Below are 23079 nucleotides of genomic sequence, written 5' to 3' on the forward strand. Positions count from 1 at the left end.
ACAAAAGAAACCTAAGAGGACGGATCGCCTTTTTTTTCGTAGCCCAACACTCACGTCGGAGTGGGATAAAGTGGTTGGCGCCTTTTCATTTTATTTTTGGCCCTATTTTCCCATATTTCATTTCCCCTCTCTCTCCCTCCCTCTCTCTTTCTTTCTCTTTCTCTTCCTCTTCCTCCCTCCCTCCCTCCCCTCTCTGGCCCCGCAGCAGAGATCAATTCATTTTCAGGCACACGCTGTGGCCACTCCTTCGCTCACATCTTCATTTCAGCATGATCGGCCGTCTCTCTTCTCCCTCCTCCTCGTGCCTGTCCCTCCTCATCGCCGTTGCCCTCGTCCATATCCCGGTCTTGGTGCTTGCTCAGGACGTATGTCTTATTTTATTTTTTTAAAAAAAGTTTTCTGCCACCAATAACAAAATGAGATTGCTGTCGATCTAGCCCACTTATATTTATCATCTTATCATCTTGGCTCTCTTTAGGCGGGGCCCTCGGTCTCACCCCACGATCCAAGTCCCATCTCGGACCCACCCAGCTCCTCAACCACCAGTCCTCTAACCACCACAATCGACCCCACCGCCACCACCACTACTACTACCACTACTACCACCACTACTACCACGATAATCTCTGCTACTACTACAATATCTCCTACCACCACTACAATCCCAATAACGATCCCAACCACAACCACGACAGACATCCCCACCATCAGCACGACCCCTCTTACAACCGATACTTCCTCCTCAAGACCGCCCTTTACGCAGCCCGCAAACCCCTTCCCCTCCACCCTTACCCTCACCTCCTCTATACCCTCCCAGTCCACTCTGCCCCCTTCTGGCGCCGGTTCCAATGGCTCCTCGTCCTCGTCTACCTCCACCAACGTCCCCGTAATCGTGGGGTCCGTTGTCGGTGTTGCTGCTCTCGCGATCATCATTGCCACGTCCGTCATCTGCTATCGCCGCCGCCGTCGTAACAATCGCGAGCTGACATTCGATACCCTGCAGGGTATGGGTGCTTCCTCATCGGGCGCTGATAAGAGAATGAGCCATGGCTATCTTACAAGCGGTAGCCCTACCATGAGCGGAGGGGCTGGACTAAACAGTATGACCTCGGGGGGATACGAAGATGGATATGATTACGAGATGCAGTCTAATGCTGGCTATCCTGTTCAGCAACCCTTCAACGGCGGGTATGACAATTATGGCGATTCCTCGCCCCACCAGGGCTATCATCCAAGTCCTGCCGTCTTCCAGGAGGACCATCATCTCCCAATGACAGCTCATTTTGCAACTGCAAGCTCTATGGGTCGAGATAGGACTGGGTTCGACCAAAACCTGCCCGAGGTCATGTACAATGGCGCCGGACCAAATAATCCAGCTACTACAGGATACTCTAACGGGCACGACATGATTATCGACGGTGCTTGGAACAATGACGCACAACACGGCGGGCTCTGGGTCGCCAATCCTGAGGCCCAGTACGCAGAGCACGAGATGACCCAGCATTCCGACGTTGGATACCATGATTATGCTTCCGGGGCAATCGTACAATCAAGTCCACATTTCGCAGACGCAGTTCTGCAATCAGCCCAGTCGTTGGACTCAACTCTTATTGGATCCCCCTCCCAGTCAAAGGCCGGCCACAGTACCAATCCTCAGTGCTTGCCTGACTCGCCTCTTTTGCAATCAGGCGCATTGAGAAGCGGAGACATTTTTTTCGGCCAGGAGGGTGGATCAGGATATATCTCTCCCAGAATCACATCCCCTAGGGCTGCTGCTAGGGAGCTTGGTTCCTCTGCTAGCCCGAGGTTGATGAACAACCGCGAGCCCCGGAGCATTGAGCTGTCCAGACAATCGCCCAGCCCGAGGCCTTCGGGTGAACACATCCAGAGCTATGCGGCGGAGTATGCCAACCGCGCCTCGGCTGAGCATGGCAGAGGATCGCCCTTGAATAACCACAGTAAGAGCCTTCGCGCGCCTCGTCGCGAAGACTGGTCATAATCAAGGATTATCATATCTCACACCGTCTCATATACACACTTAATGTAAAATAAAGAACGTTTGTGACAGCACATTTTCATATTGGTGGCAGCCAAACAGAAAACACTCGGAGGAGGAAGAGGGACTGAGCAACAAGTCAAGAGGCGATTCGAATCCAATCGATTCGTCTAGTACGCTCTTCCATCCTCCGCAGCCTTAATCACTTTCACCATGAACTTCCTTCGCAGCGCAACATCGGTATGACCACAGCAGAGCGACTTCTCCTGGCAGCTACCACTTTTTGGTTGCTCCTTACGATCTGGATGAATCTTTCAACGGATGACTAACACTGCATTCGTTTTCGATAACGGACTGGCCCAACGTAACATAGACTCTCCGCCCCAGTAGCCACATTCTCACCCGCCGTGCAGCTCTCCCTGCCACGACCTTTGCTGTGCGCCACCTTTCCGACTCTACCAAGAAGACCATCGAGGATGTATGTAGTCAGCTAAACTGCAGGGTATCGATACTGTGCATGTTTATTTCAGTACCACAACCACTGACATCTATTTCCATTTGATCTGAATACTATATCCACGTCAGGCCATTGCCCAAAACAAGCTGGTTGTCTTCATGAAGGGAACCCCTGATGCCCCTCAGGTAAGGATGGTCAAGTTATGTAGATTGCCGGTCTTTGTTCTGAAACACATCGTACCTGATCCGGACTGACCTGGGATTTATCGCTGCTGTGGGATAATAGTGCGGATTCAGTCGTGCTGTCATGCAGATCCTCACTGTCCAAGGTAAAGACAGTGCTATGCCTGCATTTGAATCCTGTAATGTATGAAATTGTTTAGTAACGTCGAGTGGTTTCTGTCCTTGCTGAAAAATAGGAGTTGACATGCAAAACTCGTTGAAGAGCTTCAACATTCTAGCCGACGAGGAGCTTCGCAGCGGTATCAAGGAGTTTTCGTAAGTTGGCACGGTCCGGAGCCGTTTAAATGCGCTCATATTACAAGCGCTTTGCTTGACACCTAAAACGACCTGATTTATACATAAACTCTTGTAGATCGTGGCCCACTATTCCCCAGGTATACATCAATGGCGAGTTCGTCGGAGGATGCGACATCATGCTCAACATGCACCAGTCTGGCGAGCTCGAGAAGCTATTGCTCAAGGAGGGCTTGGTCGAGCCCGAGCCCGAGGAGAACCCCCGCGCATAGATACACTTGCATGCAGATCACTGGCGAGAGAGCACGAATAAACAATCAGATTTTCAGTATTGCTATCTTGCACCCTCGTCTTATCTTTGCAACCATGGACCTCGGACTGGAACGTGTCACTCATCTGCTCGAGGCACTTGCCCCTGCTGTCAACAGCTCATCCCCATCAGTAACCTTGCATCCGCTTCCACCACACCTCGCCTTTCCCATCATTCATGTCGCTGGCACCAACGGCAAGGGATCGATCTGCGCGTACCTGTCGTCGATCCTCCAGGCGTCTGGTTACCGCGTCGGTCGATACAACTCACCTCATCTCATCACACCCAGGGACACGATTCAGATTAACAACCAGCCGATCTCAGAGGCCGATTTTCAATATGTCAGCAATATCGTTAAGCAGAAGGATTCACAGCTGGGCTTAAAGGCGACCTCATTCGAGTTGTTGACCGCAATGGCGTTTTATTGGTTCGCCCATGGTCATGATGGCGATGGTCCTCAGTCGGGACAGGATCCTAGTGAGAACCAGGGGGCCGTGGATATTGCAGTGATCGAGGTCGGCGTGGGTGGTCGATTGGACGCGACAAACATTGTTCCTAGCCCGAAGGTCTGTGTGATAGCGTCCATTGGAATGGATCACGGCGCTCTACTAGGCAACACAATCGAGGAGGTCGCGTCAGAGAAGGCGGGTATTATCAAGACAGGAACTCCTGTCGTCATTGCACCGCAAGCTGAGGGACAGAGGGTGTACAAGGTGCTGGAGGAGAAGGCGTTGGCTGTGGGACTGTCACCGGATCAGATCATCAAGGTGCAGGCAGCTCGTTGGACCGAAGCACAGGACGATCCAGCTTCGTCGGGAACAACCATGGCAGCAGCAGCAGCAGTGGGACATTGCGCAGTTCTGGAGGACGGATTCAAGTTCTGGATTCCACTGCTGGGTGATTTTCAATTGGAGAATGCAGCGGCTGCCATTGCCGCGATCCGCGTCTTGCGAGAAGTGGGGAATGATGGCCATGGATATGAGTCATGGAACAAGAAGATTACAGACGATACGATTCGACAAGGCATCAGGAACACTGTTTGGCCAGGGCGGTTACAATGGATCGAAGGCCCAAATGCTCCAAGAGAGGTCCAGGGAAGAATACTAGTGGATGGAGCTCATAACCCCGCGGCAGCCATTGCACTGCGCTCCTTCGTGGATGAACACATTACATCGCTGAGTTCAGGTCATGACTCGAGACGGATACATTGGATCATGGCGTTTACAAAGGGCAAGGATATTGAGGAGATGTTTGATGTTTTATTCTCTGTAGGATCCAGTCATGTCCAATCTGGACAGGATACATTCTCAGCTGTGGAGTTTAGTTCGCCCGAGGGTATGCCCTGGGTATCACCTATTCCTGCACAGGAAGTTTGTCAGCGATTACAGCGGCAACAGGAACGTGTGCATGGCGAAGGGAAGGGCTGCCTCGTTGTCCGTGAGTTTGGAGCGGATCTGAGGGCGGCTTTGGAGAGGGTTGGGAGGGATCGACAGGCTGGCGACGTGGTTGTACTCTGTGGGTCACTGTACTTGGTTGCAGATCTCTTTCGCTTATAGCCAAATAAAGGAATCAGAGACGTAACACAAAGATGAGCGCGACAATCTTAGTGGGCGAAGTGCGTGACCTGCAGTAGTGGTGCTCGATGGCATCCACTTCTCTCGTCTTCAACTCTTGCTTCTCCTGCTCGCTGTCCTTGCAGTCTACGCCATCCAACTTACCTGTTGCCCCATTGCAAAAAAAGAGGTAAGAAAAGGCAAGTGCCAGGTCCTCTCGTCGCTTAAACGCTTCTCTGAATCTGGCAGTTGGATTGGTTTTGGTGGCGGCGGTTTCAGTTTTTCATCGCAGTTTTGGGCTAGTGGCACTCGTCAAGTTGGGGGATGTGCGTCTGTCTTCCCTTTTTTTTCCCCCCTCAAGGAGGGGGTATGGGGCAAAGTACCAGCTAGTAATAAAGTCACCAATATCGATTATGATGCGATCACAGCTGCAATGGCGATGTTGAGATCTATTCGATACATGTACCGATATGCTTTCTTGATACGATTGTGTTATCGCGCTGATCTCTTCTCACCGGTGTATGCTGCTGCTGCTCAGCCCTGGTTTGGTCATCATCGACCCTCTGCTTGCTGGTGAGCCAACAAAACATTCATTCATTGTCCCCAGTGTTTTCTTTATTACTCTTTGCCCCACAGTTCCCTGGCCCATTCATTTGCTGCCCAAACCTGTGGTATGCATGGCAATATTGTTCTCATGCACGGGAACTCGAGGTCTCTTTTTTTTTTTTGGGTTGCATCTCTCTTCGTTCATCCTCGTCGCTTTCTCTTTCGCTTTTGCTCCTCTCTTTAATCCCTTCACACTCAACTCTGTACACTTTAACCCAAACAAACATACTATTACAGCTGCCTTCAGACTAGCAGAAACCATCATTCATCATGACAACATATAAGCAGCGCGCACCTTTCCATCGCCAGAGTAGCAGACACTCGCCCGACGAAGACCTAACTGAAGCCCGCATTGTCTCTTCAACAAAGGGAACCCAGTCCAATTTCTCTGGCGCCCACGCCCATTCTCATGCTCCTGGTCTGTCGTCAACAAACCCCTCAGACGAGATTTTTGAAAACGGTCTGGATCAGGAATGGACATCTATTCGTCACACAGCCAGTGCTCGCGTGAGGGCACGGCAACAGCAATACCTCCACCAAGCACAGCAACGTGCACAAGAATGGCATTTTGTTCTTGGCCAGTATCAACGACCCCCACTGAGCACAGCAAGCAGTACCGGCACCGTAGCTCAGGGAGGGATCTCCTCAGATGAATACGAGGACGTTCTTAGCGGGAATGAAGCAGCTTCAGTCATGGACAGTACATGTGGTCGAGGTCTCAGGGATACAACACTACAACTACGTCCACAAAGCTATCGAGAGCGAACCAGCAGTATGGGTCAGTTGAGCGCTTACAGTTACTCTGATCTGCCAAGCGAAGAGCTCGAGGACTTGGACGAATCCGAAGACTTTTCGATCTGGTCTCAAGACGACGAGGATGTGCATTCGACCTCAACTGTGTCGCGCCCTAGACTGTCCAAGTTCGCGTCCCCCTACGCAGCCTCGGTTTCGTCAACAACCTCGCTCAACAACATGATTCACCCTTCGTTTGGCCACCACTTCGGAGGAGGCGCTAGTAACCGAATCCAGAACCAAATGCCCTTCCACGACGGCTCTGGGAACTTTGTGTCGTATCGCTCGTCATCATCACAGCTAGGATTATCTGATCACGAGTCGGATCATGGTGGGTGGGAAAGCTCCTCATCCACTACATCCTCGGCCCTCAAAGGGGAACGTATACCTCAGAGCCAACAGACATGGAACGTGGGATCAAGACGACCCGTTTCCTCCACTGAGTTCGACTCAGTAATTCACAATATTGCTCAACTGCAGACGCGACAAGTCCAACAACCACACAGTAATGCGTCAACATACACCTTTGGGGCTCACGGCAACACCTCCTCGCTTCGCCCACCGCTACCGGCCGCCTCTGTGACGCATGGCAAGAAGTCGATTGGACCATCTAAACTTCAAAAGTGCAGCATTTATGAAGCCGAGATGGAGGATATTGACGCTATGGTCATTGATATCCCCTCCAAGCAAGGATGGCTCCAGGCGTTTGAGCAGGCCTTGATCGCTTTCAGATCTGGAGAAACCGAGCTGGATATGGACGATTCGATGCTGGTAAGTGAAGCATGGCCAGCCTGTGTACAGCTATGAATGACATGACAATGACACTAAAGCGAACCGTATTGCAACCCTAGGTCAGTCCTATTAGAGCACTGGCGCGTCACTCGACGCAGGAGGATGCAATAGATCTTGTTGGGCTTTCGAAGACTCTGATACCTGAATCGTTGGCTGGTACCTCAGAATCATTAAAGGCTAGACCCCACCGTTCGTTGCCAAATTCAGACACTACCAATACCGTAACGAGTACTCGCTTGCCTGTGATCACGTCCTCATCATCAATTGAATCCTTCGCCGGCTCCACTAAGGACAACACATCGGCAGACATGAGGGAAGTAAAGCAACAGATATCAGAGTCATCATTGGAGACGCTTCAACGACTCCAGAAGAGACACAGGACCAGTTATCAGGACTTTAGCGCTCTGCATGCACCCCTTGCCTCGACTACTTCCTTCGGCATGGAGGGATCTCAGGCGGACCCCATGCATATCCACTTTTCACCGACCATTGCGATGAATCATCGGACTCAAGACAACAGCTTCGCAGACAGTGGAGGAGAGTCAAGTTCACGGACGGATATTGTCGACTTTCAAGGCCAGACAAAGTACAAATTTCTTTATCTGCTCCACTGCGTGCTGCGATGTTTGATGGGAATGATAACTAATGCTATGCGCATTCGTTTTTTCATTGCTCGGTCCAATAGTGAAAGCGATTCGAACTTACTGACCTCAGTGATATCCTCTCTTCGCCGATTCCGTGACCATGTCAAGTCTAACCTGCTGCATGCAGAATTTGACGACGACGAGGGCGACGATGGCACGCACAAATTTCTATCAGGACTTGGGCTTGAGGGCGATCTAGGGATCGAATGGGCCACAGCCGGTCGAGGCACACCTCAGTCACTTTTGGATAAGCACTGTGAGAGTAAGCTGCCTGATGCTCCTGTAGCTACACTCGGTCGACATACAGAGACCTCGGCAGCTTTTTTCTCAAATTCTAGGCCAAAAAGGGCCATAGCGCGAGAAAGTATTCGGCGCACTGGCAGCGATTGTGGACTGGAAAGTATGCTGCGCGACCAGACCAAGGAACCTGTCCCGAACACGGCTACTTCCTTTTGAAAGCTGGGAACCAGGAAATAAACTCAATTTTGCCACTAACTCTGTTACAAACGTGATTTACGGGTCAAGTCACACATTCGAATATTCTGTAAACAACCTATGCGCTTCCCCCGCCTTTAGACGAGCAGCGATCTCCATTCATCTTCGCGCCGTCATCTCTTCGTCGAATCATCACGCTGCTGAAGCAATCACATAATGACCTCTCGAGCAGCAACAGTGGCCATGTCCTCGACTTTGTCCTCAAAGGCTGCCACCGCTAACTTCCGTAAACTGATGGCAAGTCCGCAGACGCTGAGCAGGACGCTGGCTGGACTTCGAGTTCGCCCTGCCACTGACTATGTACACCAATGGGTCCCTGTCCCTGGAGTCGCCACCGCCAAGAAGGGATCTTCATCAACAGCAGCATCAGTATCACCATCACAGCCTGCAGCACCATCAATACTGACGGCCACAGGAGAGCGTACCCGAATGCGCTGGCAGCAATCGAAGGTCTCGGCGAGAGTGCTGGCAGATATCCGGAAGAAGGTTGCCCGTCTGGAGAAAGCCGGGATTGCGTTGGCGACTCACCCTGAGACGGGAGAAGCTATTTCTGCGGCACAGCTGCTGAACTTGCCTGCGCCCAAGCCTTTGTCGACAAAGACTGTGCGTATGGGTAAACCGGATAAGGGTCGCAAGCACGACAGGACTGCGCCTGAGAGGTAAGAAGACTGCCAGAGGCTTCTGCGAGAAAAGTGAAGACGAAAGAAGGAAACGGAGGATCGGGCTAGGACCGTATACTGATGCCACATCCCTGTGGGTTTGTTTTTGACGCGGATTGTTTATGAATATAGGAAGGCGAAGGTTGCTAAGGCCATTGCAGAGATGCCAAAGACGATCGAGACCTGGAAGAAGGTAAGCTATTGTTTATTGCTGCACATATTTCCTTGACGGCACGGCCTCCTTTTTTTTTTTTTTTTCATTGTTGTTGTCATTATAAATGCTAATGGCCCTGTTGCGTTGTGTATGTTTAGGCCAAGGCTGCTGAAAAGACGAAGACAAAGAGCACTCTGCCATTCTAACCCCCCTCCCCCATCCTCCTGATATCGGAAGCAACATCCCAACGCGTCAGCACGATCAGAATTGATTTTTTTTTCTCTTCAGGAACGACATATAGAAATCAAATTAAAGACTTTTTGCATGGACGATATTGTGTTGGATTGCAGCTGGTAGTAGGTCCCTATCATCTTGCAGGAAGCGATCCGGTAAAAAAAACGACGTTGGTTTTCTATCAAGGAGCTTTGCAGACATAATTTTGCGGACCCATCATTTTGCATGAGGCCATTGGATTAAAGATGGTGTTGGGGAGTTTTCTATCAAGGAGTTGTGGGAAGCATTTCCCTCTGTTCCTATGTTTCTAGGTGCATCTGGTAGGACGATCAGGTGCAAGAAAATGCGCCATAGCCATCGTACGATCTCACTTTGTGACATAAATGTGCCCTGTGCATGTGTATACATGTATGACAAACGCCCTGAAGATGTGTCCTTGTGCAATCGAACCACTTCCACCATTGAAACAACCTGTAGACCAACATCGCTACCCCCAAAAAGGACTTTTTAAAAAAAGGGTACAGTTGTAGTATGCGCCGGCGGTAAAGGCGTGCATCTAGTTCTTTTCCTTCAGACACATGTTTGGGGGCGGGAGACTACAGGGTGCAGACTGAAGGGTGGGGTAAAGCGAGAGCACTTGGAACGACAGATTCAATTGGACTGGACTGGATTGGACGGATGCTTACACGTACATGCTCATGTGTGTACGCGTTTTTTCTTTCCTTCTCCACTCCCACACACTGCTCCCCGCACTGGTCTCTTCCCTCCGATGGAGAACGACTTTTATTCCTTCTCCACCTCCCCCCTCTCTCTCCCACTCGCCCCTGCACATCTGCCTCTTGTGCATCTTGTAGAGCTTGCGCTTGTTTGTCCAGTCGATCTCTCTCCCTCTGGTTCGTTCCCTCGGACCTGAACCCAACCTTGCTGGATACTTTTTTTTTTTCCTGCTCCACAAACCAACTAAAAAAAAAAATCGCACCAACTGACTGTGTTCCGTCGTATTAAATAGTGTAACAAAACTAAGCGCGCAAGTGCTGCCCTTCCGCTCTTTGTGTCTCCTGTCTCCTGTCCACAAGGAAAGGAAGAAGGAAAAAGAAGGCGAAGGGCTGCAAGCGAGAGAGAAAGAGGGCAAGGGAAGGGAAGAGGGGAACAACCTTCTTCTCCCACGTTTCCTTCTCTTTCTTTCTTTCTTTCCCCCTTCTTCTTTCCTCTTCTTCTTTCTCCGTCTGCATTCTCATTCCTCCTCCCGCTTTCTTTTTTTTTTTTTTTTTTGCTCATTCCGGAATCACAAAAAGCAAAAGACTAGCGGTCATCCCTTATTTCTCCACACAACTGACACATTCGTACCTGAACTGCACCAGGCGACACAATTTCTCCACAAACGTGTTTCCTTTCGCAGCACAAAAAAGGAACTAACACCTCTCCAGTCTTCAATTGCACACCGCTCTACTCTCTACCAATACCGTGCAGATCCTCATGAACTTCTCGTCGCTCCTATCCGACCATGAGCAGAAGGCATTCTCCGCGTTTCTAGGCCAATTAGCTCAGGAGGAGCGCTACAAGCACAACTCGTCCGCCCCTCCGTCCACGGACCCTGCGCTATCGCATCAGCAGTTCCAGCACCAGATGCAGCACAGACAGCTGCTGCCCCTGCTTCCATTGTCCTCTCCGCCAACCTCTTTCAACGATCCCTCATCTGGTGCGGTACAGCAGCAGCGAGATTTAATCCAGCAAATCAGTGCCAATCCTCTTCTGGCACCCGGAGGAACTATTGACCCTCATGCGATGAGCCAGGCTTTCCTACAGAACCCGGAGCTGATGGCCCAGGCCAATGCGATCACACAAGCTATGGTTCTCGCGCAACAGCAACAGATGCAGATACAGCTGCAACAACAACAGCAGCAGCAACAGCAAGAGCAGGCAATGTTAAACCAACACGATCCCCACCATCTGCAAAGCGCCTATCAATCAGCGCATCAGCAGTCGCTCCAGCGCCAATACCAAGAAAATTCGCCTCCAGGACAGTACTCGCCTGACCAGCAGCAACAATACTACGGCCGTGGCATTTATGAACCCACGTCGTCCCCTGGCGGCCCGAGGACGATCACAAAACGAAAATCGCAGACGAACCTGCACACCGGTGATTCGGATGACTTGACACCTCCGCCTCTGCCTCACAATGGGAGCGTGCATCATCCTGGATCTGGATCGTATTCGTCTTCACCCAATGGCTACTATGAAGCTGGGCATGTGGCGCATGAAAACGAGGATGAGTATGGGCGACTAACGAAAAAGACGACAAGTCGTAAGGGATCATCTGGCACAGAGTCGTCATTACCTTCCAAGAGTGGCTATCGATCGAGTCGTGACGGGTACGATGCTCATCAACGCAATGGCGCTCGACGAAAGACAAGCGGATCATCCTCGTATGACATGAGTGGGCGAAGGACGGATTATCATGTAGAGAAACGGGAGGACAGCGAGGAGATTTCTTTTCCGGGACCAGTTGCAGAGCATCGGAATGGGTTGACCAGCAGCAACGTCTCTGGACTAATGGGCGAGAAGGAGGTCTCGAGACACCGACAATCTTCATCTGCAGACAGTCAGACATCCAGGACACGCTCGCCACCCTCGAACCAGGCACAGTCAAGAGCCAAGAAGGCGCCACACGAGCTGTTGACAGATGCAGAGAAAAAAGCGAACCATATTGCCTCTGAACAGAAGCGGCGCCAGAACATCCGCATTGGATTCGACTCTTTGGTGGAGATTGTTCCCACGTTGAGCGAATGCCACCGCAGCGAAGCGCTCATTTTGCAGAAATGTACGGTTTCTGTTTGTTTTGTATTTTTCGGTCATAAGGTCGATGTTTTATGCGAGAGCTCGAGAAAATAAGATGGTTCCTAACATTACTTCCTACTTTACGATGCACGTTTATAGCCGTTGACTACATTCACCGACTATTGAGTCAGAAGAACGAACTCAAAACTCGGGTGCGGGACCTGCAGGCCAACCTTGGAGAACCCAACGAGGACGATGACTCTGTAAGTTATCTTTTTTCTTGTCGTTCGCGAACAACAACAACAACAGAGTTCGTACTTTTTTTCCTTCGTTGCATCTCGAGATCTCTTGTCTTCCCTTCCTTGTCTCACCACGCGGCGCGCTCATTCACAGCGCGACTATTTTCTACTTTCCCTGTTTTCTGTTGTCTTTACTCTGGAATGATGGATGTATGTATTCGACCTATAGTACTGTCCCAAAAATCTACAATGACTGTCTAACATTCCAAACGTCTCGCTGCTCAATTGGCGGATAGGCATCCGACATGGAGATTGAAATGTACCACTGAAGCCCGGCCGGTCCTGCACCTTTTTATGTGTATACGATTTTGGGAGAGGGGATTATGCGCAGGATGTGCAAGCTGCGAAAGGCACATCGACAGTTATCCCTTCCTCTTTTTTTTTCCCACATTAGCTTTTTTCGATTTTTTCCCCCACATACACCATCCACCTGTACGCCCCACTGATGTATCATGACACTCTTTCCATACCACTATCATGTAAAGCTGTGCAATCAAGCTAGCTTTGAATGCGCCCTTTTTATCCTTTTCAGTGCTCCCTATATAGTTAATGACCTTGTTCCGACTCCTGTAAATAGTACTTTAGAGTCCACGATATCCCCTGCCTAGACTACCACAATTTTTTATGAATCCTACAACCCAGAAACGATCTCCAGTGGTAAATTTTGACTGGGTAGGGTTGGCCCAGTTACTGTTTCTATTTATCCGGGCTAGCGAAGGGATCGCGGAGCGCCGTGCTCTCAGGTCAATGTCCACGATATTGTAAGCTTCGATATTGTCCATCGCTTGCAGCCATCCCCCGAGAGCCTGCGGTCCCTCTCCTTCATGATATAACATAGGCACATCGACGAAATCAAGAACTCATCCGATTTAACAACAGCATAACCCAACGATGTAGCTTACGTATTGTATTGATAATAAATATATGGCATTTAATAATGATACTGTGAAGGAAAAGTTAGTAAAAAGCGACGAATAGATCATTAACAGCGTACCGTCTTAAAATATATCCGTGCATCATCGTGAGTTTATGTGTTGAAGCGTTTAGCGCCTTAAACGGAAAGACTAGGCCTTAGGCCTTGTGGATCTTTTAAGTCATTATGTAGGCCGCCCTGTCGAATCGATGGTGCGCAACGCGTCGTGGGTCGCTAAATTTCTTTCCGCTCAGATTGTTCTCTGGCACTCTCAATGTCTCTTTCTCATGAACTTGGATCAGTAAAGGGGATCCGGCTCAGGAATTTGACGCTGTGTTTCCACCGATCCGAACTTGGTTGACTTGAACGAGGTTTTGAGTTCTGTAACACTTGGATTTAACTGCAGCGTCTCTCCTCCTTGTTCCGCTTGTAAAATCGTAGCTGACCGTCGGGCGCTATCGCTTTTTTTCTTTTTGATTCAGCCAGTTCCTGTACGAAAACGTCGGGCTGTGAAAGAGCGACCCATCTCACCAGCTGGTTCGTGGCCAGACTGGGGTAATGGGTGTCCAGCGCATAGAACGTTGTGGACACAGCCTTGCCTTGCCGGGGTCTACCCCCAGCGACATCCATGTCGTCCCTATATTGCCCGAAAGCTTCAGAGTATGCCTGTGAATCTGGAAACAACGTCTCGATATCCTTCATCTGAATCTGGTCTTTGGAAGACTGATAACAGGGCCTGATGTCGAATGCCAGGACTTGTAACTACACTTTATCTGTGCGTAAAATAGCGATGTCGGGGTCGTGCGAGAATTTAGAAATGGGCTGAGGAACCTGGCGCTCGTCCGCGACCGCCCTTTTCCCCTCTCTATCAAATTCGAAAGTTCTCTTCACGTACTACACCAGAGAGACTGACTCGTAGGTACTCTCGAACTCCCGTTTCAGCGCCACTATTGCCGTTGGTTCTTTGTATGTCGCCGTGTTGAGCAAGTTGCTTCAGATTTTCTAATGCTTCAATGGCTAAGTAAAAGCGACCGACAGCTCTTCTCCGTTGTCATGAGACCCTATTCCTCTACAATGGTTGGCTCGTGTGGGCGAAGACCGAAATAGATCTAAAGGCTGATCTTCCTTGCGATTTTCAGAAAGGATGATTAACATGCAGGCAAACTCGCGTACGATCTGGCTAAAGTAACTCGATCCGGCGAACCGTTTTGATAAGATGCAAGGGATGTTCAGAACGACCATTTTGAAAATTGTCGACTTGATCGAGAATAAAAATACATGGACTCTAGATTGGCTTTTGGCCTTTCGTGTCAATTACTGTCAACTGAGGACTCGCGGTCTCCCATGCTGGTGATTCACTACTTTTCGATCAGAATAGGGTTGTGCGCGTCAACACTGTCTCTGTCTACTTTCACCGCCCGTGTCCTTGTATCAAGTATACGCACGACCTTGTGGCGGACTTGATCAATTGTTGAATTTGTGTGCCCGGTGCGTTCATGATGCAGCTTGGACAGATGCCAGACGCGAGGTACTCTTCCGTCTACGCAACACCGTATCCGAGAGCGGCTGTTTAAACATTTGTAAAAATATTATTTTCATAGAATAGCGAGGAAAGAGGGACGACCGCGCAAACATTGGCTACTCGTCCTCGTTTCTGAGTGTAATTAAAAGATGGAATGTGATCGAGTTACTGCCGCATAGGAACCAGAGTATGCTTGTATTGTGGGACTCGATCACGAGGCGAGGTTCTTGTTAGCAAAGAAACGGCAGACACTACGCGCTAGAGGCAAAGGAACAGGATAAGGAGTTGATTTTCGAGTTCTCTGCTACTTACCTTGTCGTATTATTCTATGGGAGAAGGGTTGTACAGCAACAGAAAGGCAGCATAAAGAGAAACCCAGTGTTGATTTCAAAGCAGGGTTCGAGAGACCGAGTGAAAGAACGAGCCTATTTTGACCTACAATTCTTTGGATAGCTTAGCAGACTAGGAACAAGAGCAGGTCCTTTTAGGCCCCAGAGGTCATACATACCAAGCAAGTCTCCTAGGTGACAAAGCACAGCACTTTAAGAGGATAGCCCAACCATTTTGGATAGCATGCTAAGACCACTTTGCCCGATAAAATAGTAGTGAATTTCATTATTGTCACCCTATTTCCCAAGCAATAGTTTTCATGTCTCTTTATAATCCGCGGCGGATCGATCATAGTGCAAGCTATACTCTGGAGCATCCAGAAGGGAATACTGATGTCTTCCCAGCTTTGTGGTTGCCATGAAGTCGTACATGATTACCGAGCGCTCCCGGTGCTCCTGGTGCTATTGTTGATGCTGTTGCTGTTGCTGTAGCACGGCCAGCAAGGCCCGAAGCGCGGTTCTGGTTACAATCGCATGGTGTAGCTACTGGAAGAAGTACAGTCCAATGAAGCCTGCGATGTTTGAGCCGGCCATAGCGCGGCTCACGACAAACGCGCCACAGTCTGCAGCGGCTCGTAATAAAGGCGAACGAATTAGTTGCTCAGCAAACAGGCAACTGAAGGTTTTAAGCTCGCACAGCATTGTAGTAGCGACGAGCGAAGAGGTTCGATTAGCCATTGGAACCATTGGATTGTGAAATAGAAAGGGTATCACGTTGAACAGGAAGAGAATAGAATGAACGGGGAAAGGTATCCACTGAGCAGGCTGAAGACACTACGTTGGATAAAAACTTGGAAACTCTATTTACTGAGGCAACGGCCATCCTCAACCTTGAAACATAGGATGGCTTCAACAAAGCTTTGAATGCAATAGAGATCAATGGTACATGGGAGGAGCATCCGCAGTTGGCGACTACAGGACCGAGAAGTGCTCTGGCTGGTGAGGAAAAACGCGTTCTGATGTGTGCACAAAAATTAAACTCAAAGCTGCCAGACTCAAAAAGAGGAAGGTATTCACTTCAATTCAAAACATCGTTTTATCGATTCCCTTTCTCATTTCAGTAGGTGACTTCGGTTTCAGAATACAAGCCACTGGCTCTCCTCAAAGGACAAGGGTACGCGCAGGGCAGAACATCACCTTCCGCTTCCTTGCCAGTACCATCTCCCCCAAGACAACCAGGGCGCATCACTACTCAGCCTCCATCGGCAACATCGCCACCGGGATAACCATCGTCAAGCACGCCATCTCCAACCTCTATCTGCTGTATCGAGTCTGCACAGGCTGTCTGCAACCAAACAGGGACGATCCAGACCCTCCAGACCCAAAACAACATAGTCAAGCAACCCACCTCTATTGCCTTTATCTTCACCCTACATCTTTGCTCTGCCGCTTTCTCGCTACTTGCTCTCTGTGGCCACACCCACCTCACTCTGTTTCCTTGGCCTTCTAAGCTATGACTACCGGTTTCTCTTCGTTTGCCCTTGGAGGAGGGGCCACGCAAAAGCAGCGTGTCTCCTATTTTTATGATGGTAAGTATCAGGATTTTTCTTTACATTTCCCTCGTTTGATGACGATGATCGGATTCCATGCTTAACGATTCTACATGGTTCTTATATGGCTACTTAGACGACGTTGGAAACTATACCTATGGTCTTGGTAAGGATTGCTGCCACCATTTTAAAAAAATTATCCATGCCTGCATGATTATTTATGGTACCGATCGACGTTGTCCACGTTTAGGTCATCCCATGAAGCCCCATCGTGTGCGCATGTGCCACAGCCTAGTCACCAATTATGGACTCTACAAGAAGATGGATGTCATTGTAAGATGCCTTCTCTCGCTTTTGCTACGGCCCGCTCTGAAGTGGAAGACGAGAGTCGGATTGCTGATATAGTTGATTTTCTCTTTTTTTTTTTTTTTTTTTTTTTTTTTTTTCAATCTGACCGTAGCGTCCAAAACGAGCGACTGCTCGACAAATGTCCCGTTTTCACAACGATGAGTACGTCGACTTTTTGTATCGTCTTACACCTGAAATGGTCCGTGGCGAAGGAATGTCGGAACAAACCAAACACCTTTGTAAGTTTTCACACGCTTGTTTCAACTACCCCTGTTTTTTTCTTATCGCCTCTTTATCGGACGCATAGACTGATTTGTCCTACGATTTTTCTTCGATTTTTCAGTCAACTTGGGCGATGATTGCCCTGTCTTTGACGGCCTTTTTGAATTCTGCTCCATTTCCGCCGGAGGTTCAATCGGTAAGCACATGGAAAATGATACGACAGGTTGTTCTCTTTTTGGTAATGGGTCGTGTACCATTGATCAATATTTAACACTCTAACCTCATTTGCACTGACTTTGATCCACTGGTACCTTAGCTGCCGCCAACAAGTTGATTCGTGGTGAATCGGATATTGCGATTAACTGGGCTGGTGGACTGCATCACGCCAAGAAGACAGAGGCGTCTGGATTCTGCTACATCAACGATATTGTGTTGGCTGTTCTGGAGCTACTGCGATATCACCAGCGTGTCCTTTATATCGATATTGACATTCACCATGGAGACGGAGTAGAGGAAGCATTCTATACCACGGATCGTGTCATGACGGCATCGTTTCACATGACAGAGTTCTTCCCAGGTACTGGAAAACTGGAGGAGACCGGCATTGGAAAGGGCAAGAACTATGCTGTCAATGTACCTCTGCAGAAGGGAATGGACGACTGGTCGTATCAGAATCTCTTTGAGCCTGTGAGTGGCCTAATCACTGTCAGTGCTTGCTATGGCGAAATGCACTGTTCTTTATACTAACAATTCCCTTATATCCGATCAACCATAGATCATCAAACACATCATGGAGTGGTATCGACCAGGAGCTGTGGTACTGCAGTGTGGAGCGGATTCTTTGGCCGGTGACAAACTTGGGTGTTTCAACCTGTCTATGAAGGGACACGCCAATTGCGTTGCCTATGTCAAGTCATTTGGAGTGCCTATGATCGTCGTGGGTGGAGGAGGCTATACAATCCGCAACGTTGCCCGAGCCTGGACGTTTGAAACAGCAGTTCTTCTCAATGAGCAGCTTCCCGAAGGTAGAGTGATTGTGTATCGTTTATAGAACAGTCAGCCATGGATGAGCATGGGAATGTTTTAACTGACTTGAACTGCTTCCTCGTACTTCCTGTTCATCTCTATAGAGCTCCCATACAATTCCTACTTTGAGTACTATGGACCGGAATATCGTTTGGATGTACCAGCCAACAACATGAAGAACGACAACACTCCGGAGGATCTACTCAATCTCAGGTTAGTAACAGTGTTCAGGCGCCGCTCTGCTCTGCTCTCCTCCCATGCGAGCGCATCTATTGATTATAACTGTTTAATTTGTAATCGCTAGGGCGCAGATCATTGAAAATCTTCGTCATATTCCATGCGCACCGTCAGTCCAGATGCAGGAAGTGCCGAGAGACTACACCTCATCAGATGATGAAGAGGAAGACGAAGAATATGATGTTAGGAATTCTCGTAAGTCCTGAATAGTTTTCGAGGGACATAACTACTTGCTCTATTGTAACACAGAACTGATTTGGCTATTTACTTGCGTTTATAGGACGAATTTTGGATTCAAGGATTGTGCCGGATGAGGAACTCTCGGATTCGGATGACGAGGATGGACGCCGCAATGTGCACGACGCTAATGGCTCGTCGTTGATCGGTTCGCCAGCCCTGGGCTCAAGCAGCGCATCAGGAAGATTGAGTGGACGTATCACCACCACTTCAGCAGCACACAATTTTGCTAGCCCTTTGGGAGCCACCAATGGGAGCAGTTCTGGCGGCGTTAGTAGCGTTGGCCGTAAGTTCGCAGTAGGAGCACCATCGGATGCAGTCCATTCAAAATCAAGCAATGCTCAGGGTGAATGGGGTCAGGCACCGGCGACAAAGTCCAGCAAAAGTGGCCAGGGCGCTGGCGGTGCTAATGCCTCAGCAGCAGCACGCCGCGGTGGCCGTGCCGTCATGACTACCCCATCTCAGAAAGCAAACAGTAAGGAGTCACAGTCGTCTTCGCAGCAATCGCAGATTATGTACACTACTCCGTCATCAAAGGGTCGCGAGATCCATTCCAAGGAGTATCAGCCTCGAGAGTCGCATCACCGTGAGCCTCTCCATCATGGACAGCAACCCTCTCAGGCAGCGCATCCTTCCCAACAAGCGTCTCACGGACAGAGTATGCAGCCTTCTCTTTTGCAGCAGGGTCCGCCTTCGCTTCACCATCTTTCGAGGGACCAACAGCAGATGCAGATGCAACACCAGCAGCGCGAGCACCAGATGCATAGGGAACACCAGCAACACCGCGATATGCAGATGATGCGTGAGCAGGAGCAGCGAGAACTCGAGCTGCGTGAACGAGAGCATCATCACCAGCTTCAGATGCACCAGCAGCGGAGAGTCGGTGGCAGCTCAAGCTCCAGCCGCTCAGAGTACCACTCACAGTACCCACCAGAGGAGATGATGCGGTACGGGGGACCTCCACAGGGCAGTGGAAGCGGTCATCCTAGCTACTCTCAGCATCCATCGGCCATGCACTATGGTCAGGGTCCCCCTCCACAGCCGTCGTCGCAGCTCCCACCCCCAAACCAACCACTGCCTCACGGCCACATGCACAGCGGAAGTGGATCACATAGTGGACCCCATTCACATTCGCTTTCTCACCCACACTCAATGCACCACCATTCCCAGGTCCCACATGGATCACATCCTCAGCATGTACAGCATTCGGGCCCTCCTCCACCCCATCATCATATACAGCCGCATCACCCATCTATGCCACAGCACTCGCATCATCATGGCCCACAGCCTCCATCGTCCCAGCAATCGTCAGGTCATCATTACTCTGGAAGTGCGGGAAGCGGCAGTGGCAGCCGAGGCAGCGGAACCGGCATCAGTCAAGGAAGACCTGGATCGAGCAGTGGACCTATACCTGGGATGCATTCGTCTGGATATGGGGGACCTAGTGGAGGCTATGGAGGGTATATGTCAGATCGGCATGAGGAAGGACCGATGGTGCACAGGGATCGTAAGGATCATTACAAGGAACCATCGAACATGGACCTGGATGATCCGCGAATGATGGACACGCGTGCCCCGCCACCATCGCATGGCGGACCTATGCCCCCGATGGGTCATCATTCGCATCCTTCACATGGAGGGTCGATAGACTATGGCAGGATGATGCCTGGAGGGCCTGCCCCGCCTCCTCCTCACTATGGACATCGTCGCGGAGGAAGTCATGGTGGAAGCCAGGGTGACCTGCGAGGGGCTGTGATGGGAAGTGAACCACCAGGATCTGGACCTTATGGCGGCTGGGACCGAGAGAGGATAGAACGGGAACGAGAGCGACACCATGGCTACAGAGGACCCAATGCACCTTAGCTTGCTTTGATATCTATTTCGTTTTTGTTTTTGCCTCGAATGGTCTGTTATCTCTTCTCCCATGCTTACGTCTAGTTGCTAAAAGCGATTAATCAATAAATAAATAAAAAAAGAAAGGACATACAGCAGGGATGGCTTTGGAACTACATCATTTATTTGGAAGTCGAAGTAGAATGAGAGGCGATAGTGGCGCGACGGCAGCATAATTGATCTGAGATACAGCCCAGCTCTTGGCACGGGTGTCGCGATTTATCCGGATAATCCGAAAGGGCCAAAGCAACCGGGCTGAGCAGCGTTTGTTATGAAAGTCGACGAGATAAGGTTTTGCTGAGACCATGCTTCGAAAAGAAACGTTCGCAGCTCAAAAAAAATAAAAATAATGCAATCGTCGTCATTAGTCTCCCTCGAGGTGTATTATACGCTCGTAGACCAGCACGGATTGATGCGCTGCAGCCAACCCCTCACCATGGAAGAGTGTATAACAAATTTCGGCACTCTAACACCCTTCTGGATAATTTGAAGCCGAGGGGACGCACATCCTTAGTATCCCAGGCAAAGGGCATGGGGATTCACTCTCGCACGAGTTCAATTGAAGACAAGTGTACAGCGCCTACCGAGATCGCCACGGTAGCTACATCCATGATCGGTATGCTTCCACCCGTACCTCTTCTAGAGCAATTTCATGGAATGCACCATTGGTGCTGCCGAAGAGGAGGCTGTGGTACGAATGTTGATGGGACCAGTCCATTTCTAGAACACTCACACAAACAAATATTTGTCCAAGTGGCCAAGAAAATCATTTTTTTGAGTCTGGGCTCTTGTTTGCGTATTCGAATAAAGTTTCTATCAGACGGTGGAGTAAATGGAGCAAAGCCGCCGCTGTGAGGGTGAAAGTGTCATTGACAATACCAATACCATACCTCGGCTATTCCGCAGCACAACAACAACAACAATACCGCGCCAACTTTAATCCATATAGACTAAGCTCCAGGTCTCGCATCAGTATAAGAGCACCTGTCTCCTATTCCTTTCCCCTTCTCACTCACTTTTTCACCTTTCATTCTCCTCTCCCATCAGCATCTGCTCTCTAACGCACTCTCACCTTCAACCATGATCTCTGCGGACGAAATTCTCTCCATCATCACAGCGGTGTTCTATCTCGGACTCCTCATCCACTTCGCGATCCGCTTCGCACGTTCGCGCTGGTGGATCTACTTCTTCATCGGTCTCTTCTGCGCAATCCGCATCGTCGCCTACGTAATCCGAGCCTATGTCGAATCGGATGCGGTCACCTATGGCTCCAGCAAATGGATATCCCTCTACATCACCGAGACGACCCTTCTCTCTATCGGCGTGATCTTCATCCTCCTTATCCTGGCCCGTCTCTATGCCTCGATCCTTCCAAAACTTCGCCACGTCGCCGGACACTCTCGCGGAAAATTTGAAGCGACTCTCGTGCTTCGCACACGACTCTTCCTCCTCCCAATCATTGCCTGCGTCATTGCCGGAGCTGTACTGGCTTCGCCCGATTATACGGAATCTCAACAGAATACTGGATTAATCCTACGAAAAGTCGCGGTGTTGGGTCTGATGGCCGTGGCCTTGATTTTCTTGTACGCGGCCTGGAACTATCGTCAGCGGTATCCGGAAAACAAGCGTGCATTCGAGCTCTGCTTGGTGGTTACGGGCCTATTCGTGGTCTCGTTGATCTATAAGATCGTGTATACGTTCCGAACGAGTGCCCTGACCACGACTTGGGCATATTTCGTGTTCTCGCCCTTATTGGAGTTGGCGGCCTTGGTGGTTCTGTCGGTAGATCTTCAGATGTATTTCTTGGGACGGAAGGAGGATAAGCTTCCGAAGGAAGAATTGCATGATCTTGCATAAACACATACCAGCACTTTCCATAGCTCTCCAGTCAAACAATATATATCAAATAAAGTGAGATTGGTAAATCTGAGTCGCATGCTAAAAAAAACTGCTTGACAACACCCTTAGTTTACTAGTCACATTTTGCTGTCAGAGCAGACCTTTATTCCTTGGCAACTTATGAGTTGTTCCTTGGCAACCCATGAAGGTTGCTCAATAGCGCGTTGCGTTCTCATGGGTCTATCGACGCACTCTCGTGTTCTGCTGTTTATATATGGGTAGTCCTCAAGTGCGCCAAGAAGCGATATGTGCCTTATGTTCTGGGATGGAGTATAAAGGTACAATTCCAGCTGTGTGGATGAGAAAAAATGCCAACCTATATCAGCGTGAACTGTACATGGAGATTTCCCGTATATTTATTTCATACTGAGCAGAACAGCTGGCGTTCAAAAAAAAAAAAAAAAAAAAAAAAAAAAAAGACTATATGGCAATTGTTGCTCATGAGGGGGATAGTGCGATAAGATACAAAGACAGTATGACAGGGGCATGCAAAAAACCATTTCAAATAGCTAGTGATCAGAATAAACAAGATGGAGCGCGATCAGAGGTGCTGCTCCAAGGCTAGTTGACAAACTCGGGCGAAGCAACTGATGATATCATATCATTTAATTAATGAGAAACATTTTTTACCGAATCGACTTCCTCGACTGAAATTCAG

At 49.5% G+C, this 23079-nt stretch overlaps 10 protein-coding genes across 11 annotated transcripts; 9 read left to right on the forward strand and 1 right to left on the reverse strand.

The window, feature by feature from the left end:
- The first annotated feature begins 114 nt into the window (after positions 1-114).
- BC939DRAFT_469621 (uncharacterized protein) lies at positions 115-2137 on the forward strand. The gene is made up of 2 exons (XM_051558034.1): positions 115-365; positions 479-2137. The coding sequence occupies exons 1-2, from the start codon at positions 270-272 to the stop codon at positions 1997-1999; spliced, it is 1617 nt and encodes a 538-aa protein (XP_051406360.1). The 5' UTR covers positions 115-269; the 3' UTR covers positions 2000-2137.
- On the forward strand, positions 2138-3269 carry BC939DRAFT_469622 (thioredoxin-like protein). The gene is made up of 6 exons (XM_051558035.1): positions 2138-2236; positions 2370-2474; positions 2582-2638; positions 2739-2781; positions 2872-2950; positions 3048-3269. The coding sequence occupies exons 1-6, from the start codon at positions 2210-2212 to the stop codon at positions 3199-3201; spliced, it is 465 nt and encodes a 154-aa protein (XP_051406361.1). The 5' UTR covers positions 2138-2209; the 3' UTR covers positions 3202-3269.
- Positions 3270-3275: 6 nt separating this feature from the next.
- On the forward strand, positions 3276-4907 carry BC939DRAFT_469626 (Mur ligase). The gene has a single exon (XM_051558036.1). It carries the CDS (start codon positions 3296-3298, stop codon positions 4793-4795), a length of 1500 nt encoding a protein of 499 aa, XP_051406362.1. The 5' UTR covers positions 3276-3295; the 3' UTR covers positions 4796-4907.
- Positions 4908-5668: 761 nt separating this feature from the next.
- BC939DRAFT_508459 (uncharacterized protein) lies at positions 5669-8082 on the forward strand (the record flags this gene model as incomplete). The annotated part of the gene is made up of 3 exons (XM_051561003.1): positions 5669-6961; positions 7042-7568; positions 7668-8082. 3 exons carry the CDS (start codon positions 5669-5671, stop codon positions 8080-8082), a joined length of 2235 nt encoding a protein of 744 aa, XP_051406363.1.
- A 128-nt stretch (positions 8083-8210) lies between these two features.
- On the forward strand, positions 8211-9427 carry BC939DRAFT_533693 (uncharacterized protein). The gene is made up of 3 exons (XM_051561709.1): positions 8211-8780; positions 8913-8973; positions 9093-9427. The coding sequence occupies exons 1-3, from the start codon at positions 8278-8280 to the stop codon at positions 9138-9140; spliced, it is 612 nt and encodes a 203-aa protein (XP_051406364.1). The 5' UTR covers positions 8211-8277; the 3' UTR covers positions 9141-9427.
- BC939DRAFT_469629 (uncharacterized protein) lies at positions 9413-9698 on the forward strand. The gene has a single exon (XM_051558037.1). The coding sequence runs from the start codon at positions 9470-9472 to the stop codon at positions 9677-9679; it is 210 nt and encodes a 69-aa protein (XP_051406365.1). The 5' UTR covers positions 9413-9469; the 3' UTR covers positions 9680-9698.
- Positions 9699-11721: 2023 nt separating this feature from the next.
- On the forward strand, positions 11722-12446 carry BC939DRAFT_404036 (uncharacterized protein; the record flags this gene model as incomplete). The annotated part of the gene is made up of 2 exons (XM_051552784.1): positions 11722-11989; positions 12106-12446. The coding sequence occupies 2 exons, from the start codon at positions 11722-11724 to the stop codon at positions 12444-12446; spliced, it is 609 nt and encodes a 202-aa protein (XP_051406366.1).
- A 1108-nt stretch (positions 12447-13554) lies between these two features.
- On the reverse strand, positions 13555-14400 carry BC939DRAFT_482166 (uncharacterized protein; the record flags this gene model as incomplete). Its single annotated transcript, XM_051559096.1, has 3 exons — positions 13555-13920; positions 14054-14175; positions 14232-14400. The coding sequence occupies 3 exons, from the start codon at positions 14398-14400 to the stop codon at positions 13555-13557; spliced, it is 657 nt and encodes a 218-aa protein (XP_051406367.1).
- A 2122-nt stretch (positions 14401-16522) lies between these two features.
- BC939DRAFT_404025 lies at positions 16523-20626 on the forward strand (the record flags this gene model as incomplete). Of its 2 annotated transcripts, XM_051552782.1 has the most annotated exons (9): positions 16523-16598; positions 16696-16725; positions 16810-16892; positions 17020-17146; positions 17251-17325; positions 17446-17816; positions 17905-18154; positions 18260-18378; positions 18467-18598. In XM_051552782.1, the coding sequence occupies 9 exons, from the start codon at positions 16523-16525 to the stop codon at positions 18596-18598; spliced, it is 1263 nt and encodes a 420-aa protein (XP_051406368.1). The 2 variants fall into 2 exon arrangements, with proteins under 2 accessions (XP_051406368.1, XP_051406369.1); XM_051552783.1 differs by lacking the exons at positions 16523-16598; positions 16696-16725; positions 16810-16892; ... (1 more) ...; positions 17251-17325; positions 17446-17816 and adding an exon at positions 18673-20626 and having other exon boundaries at positions 18148-18154; positions 18260-18587.
- Positions 20627-21430: 804 nt separating this feature from the next.
- BC939DRAFT_469634 (uncharacterized protein) lies at positions 21431-22453 on the forward strand. The gene has a single exon (XM_051558038.1). It carries the CDS (start codon positions 21603-21605, stop codon positions 22377-22379), a length of 777 nt encoding a protein of 258 aa, XP_051406370.1. The 5' UTR covers positions 21431-21602; the 3' UTR covers positions 22380-22453.
- Positions 22454-23079: the final 626 nt, after the last annotated feature.

Source organism: Gamsiella multidivaricata (assembly GCF_025024155.1).
Source record: "Gamsiella multidivaricata strain RSA 2152 chromosome Unknown BC939scaffold_132, whole genome shotgun sequence".
Classification (NCBI taxonomy): domain Eukaryota; kingdom Fungi; phylum Mortierellomycota; class Mortierellomycetes; order Mortierellales; family Mortierellaceae; genus Gamsiella; species Gamsiella multidivaricata.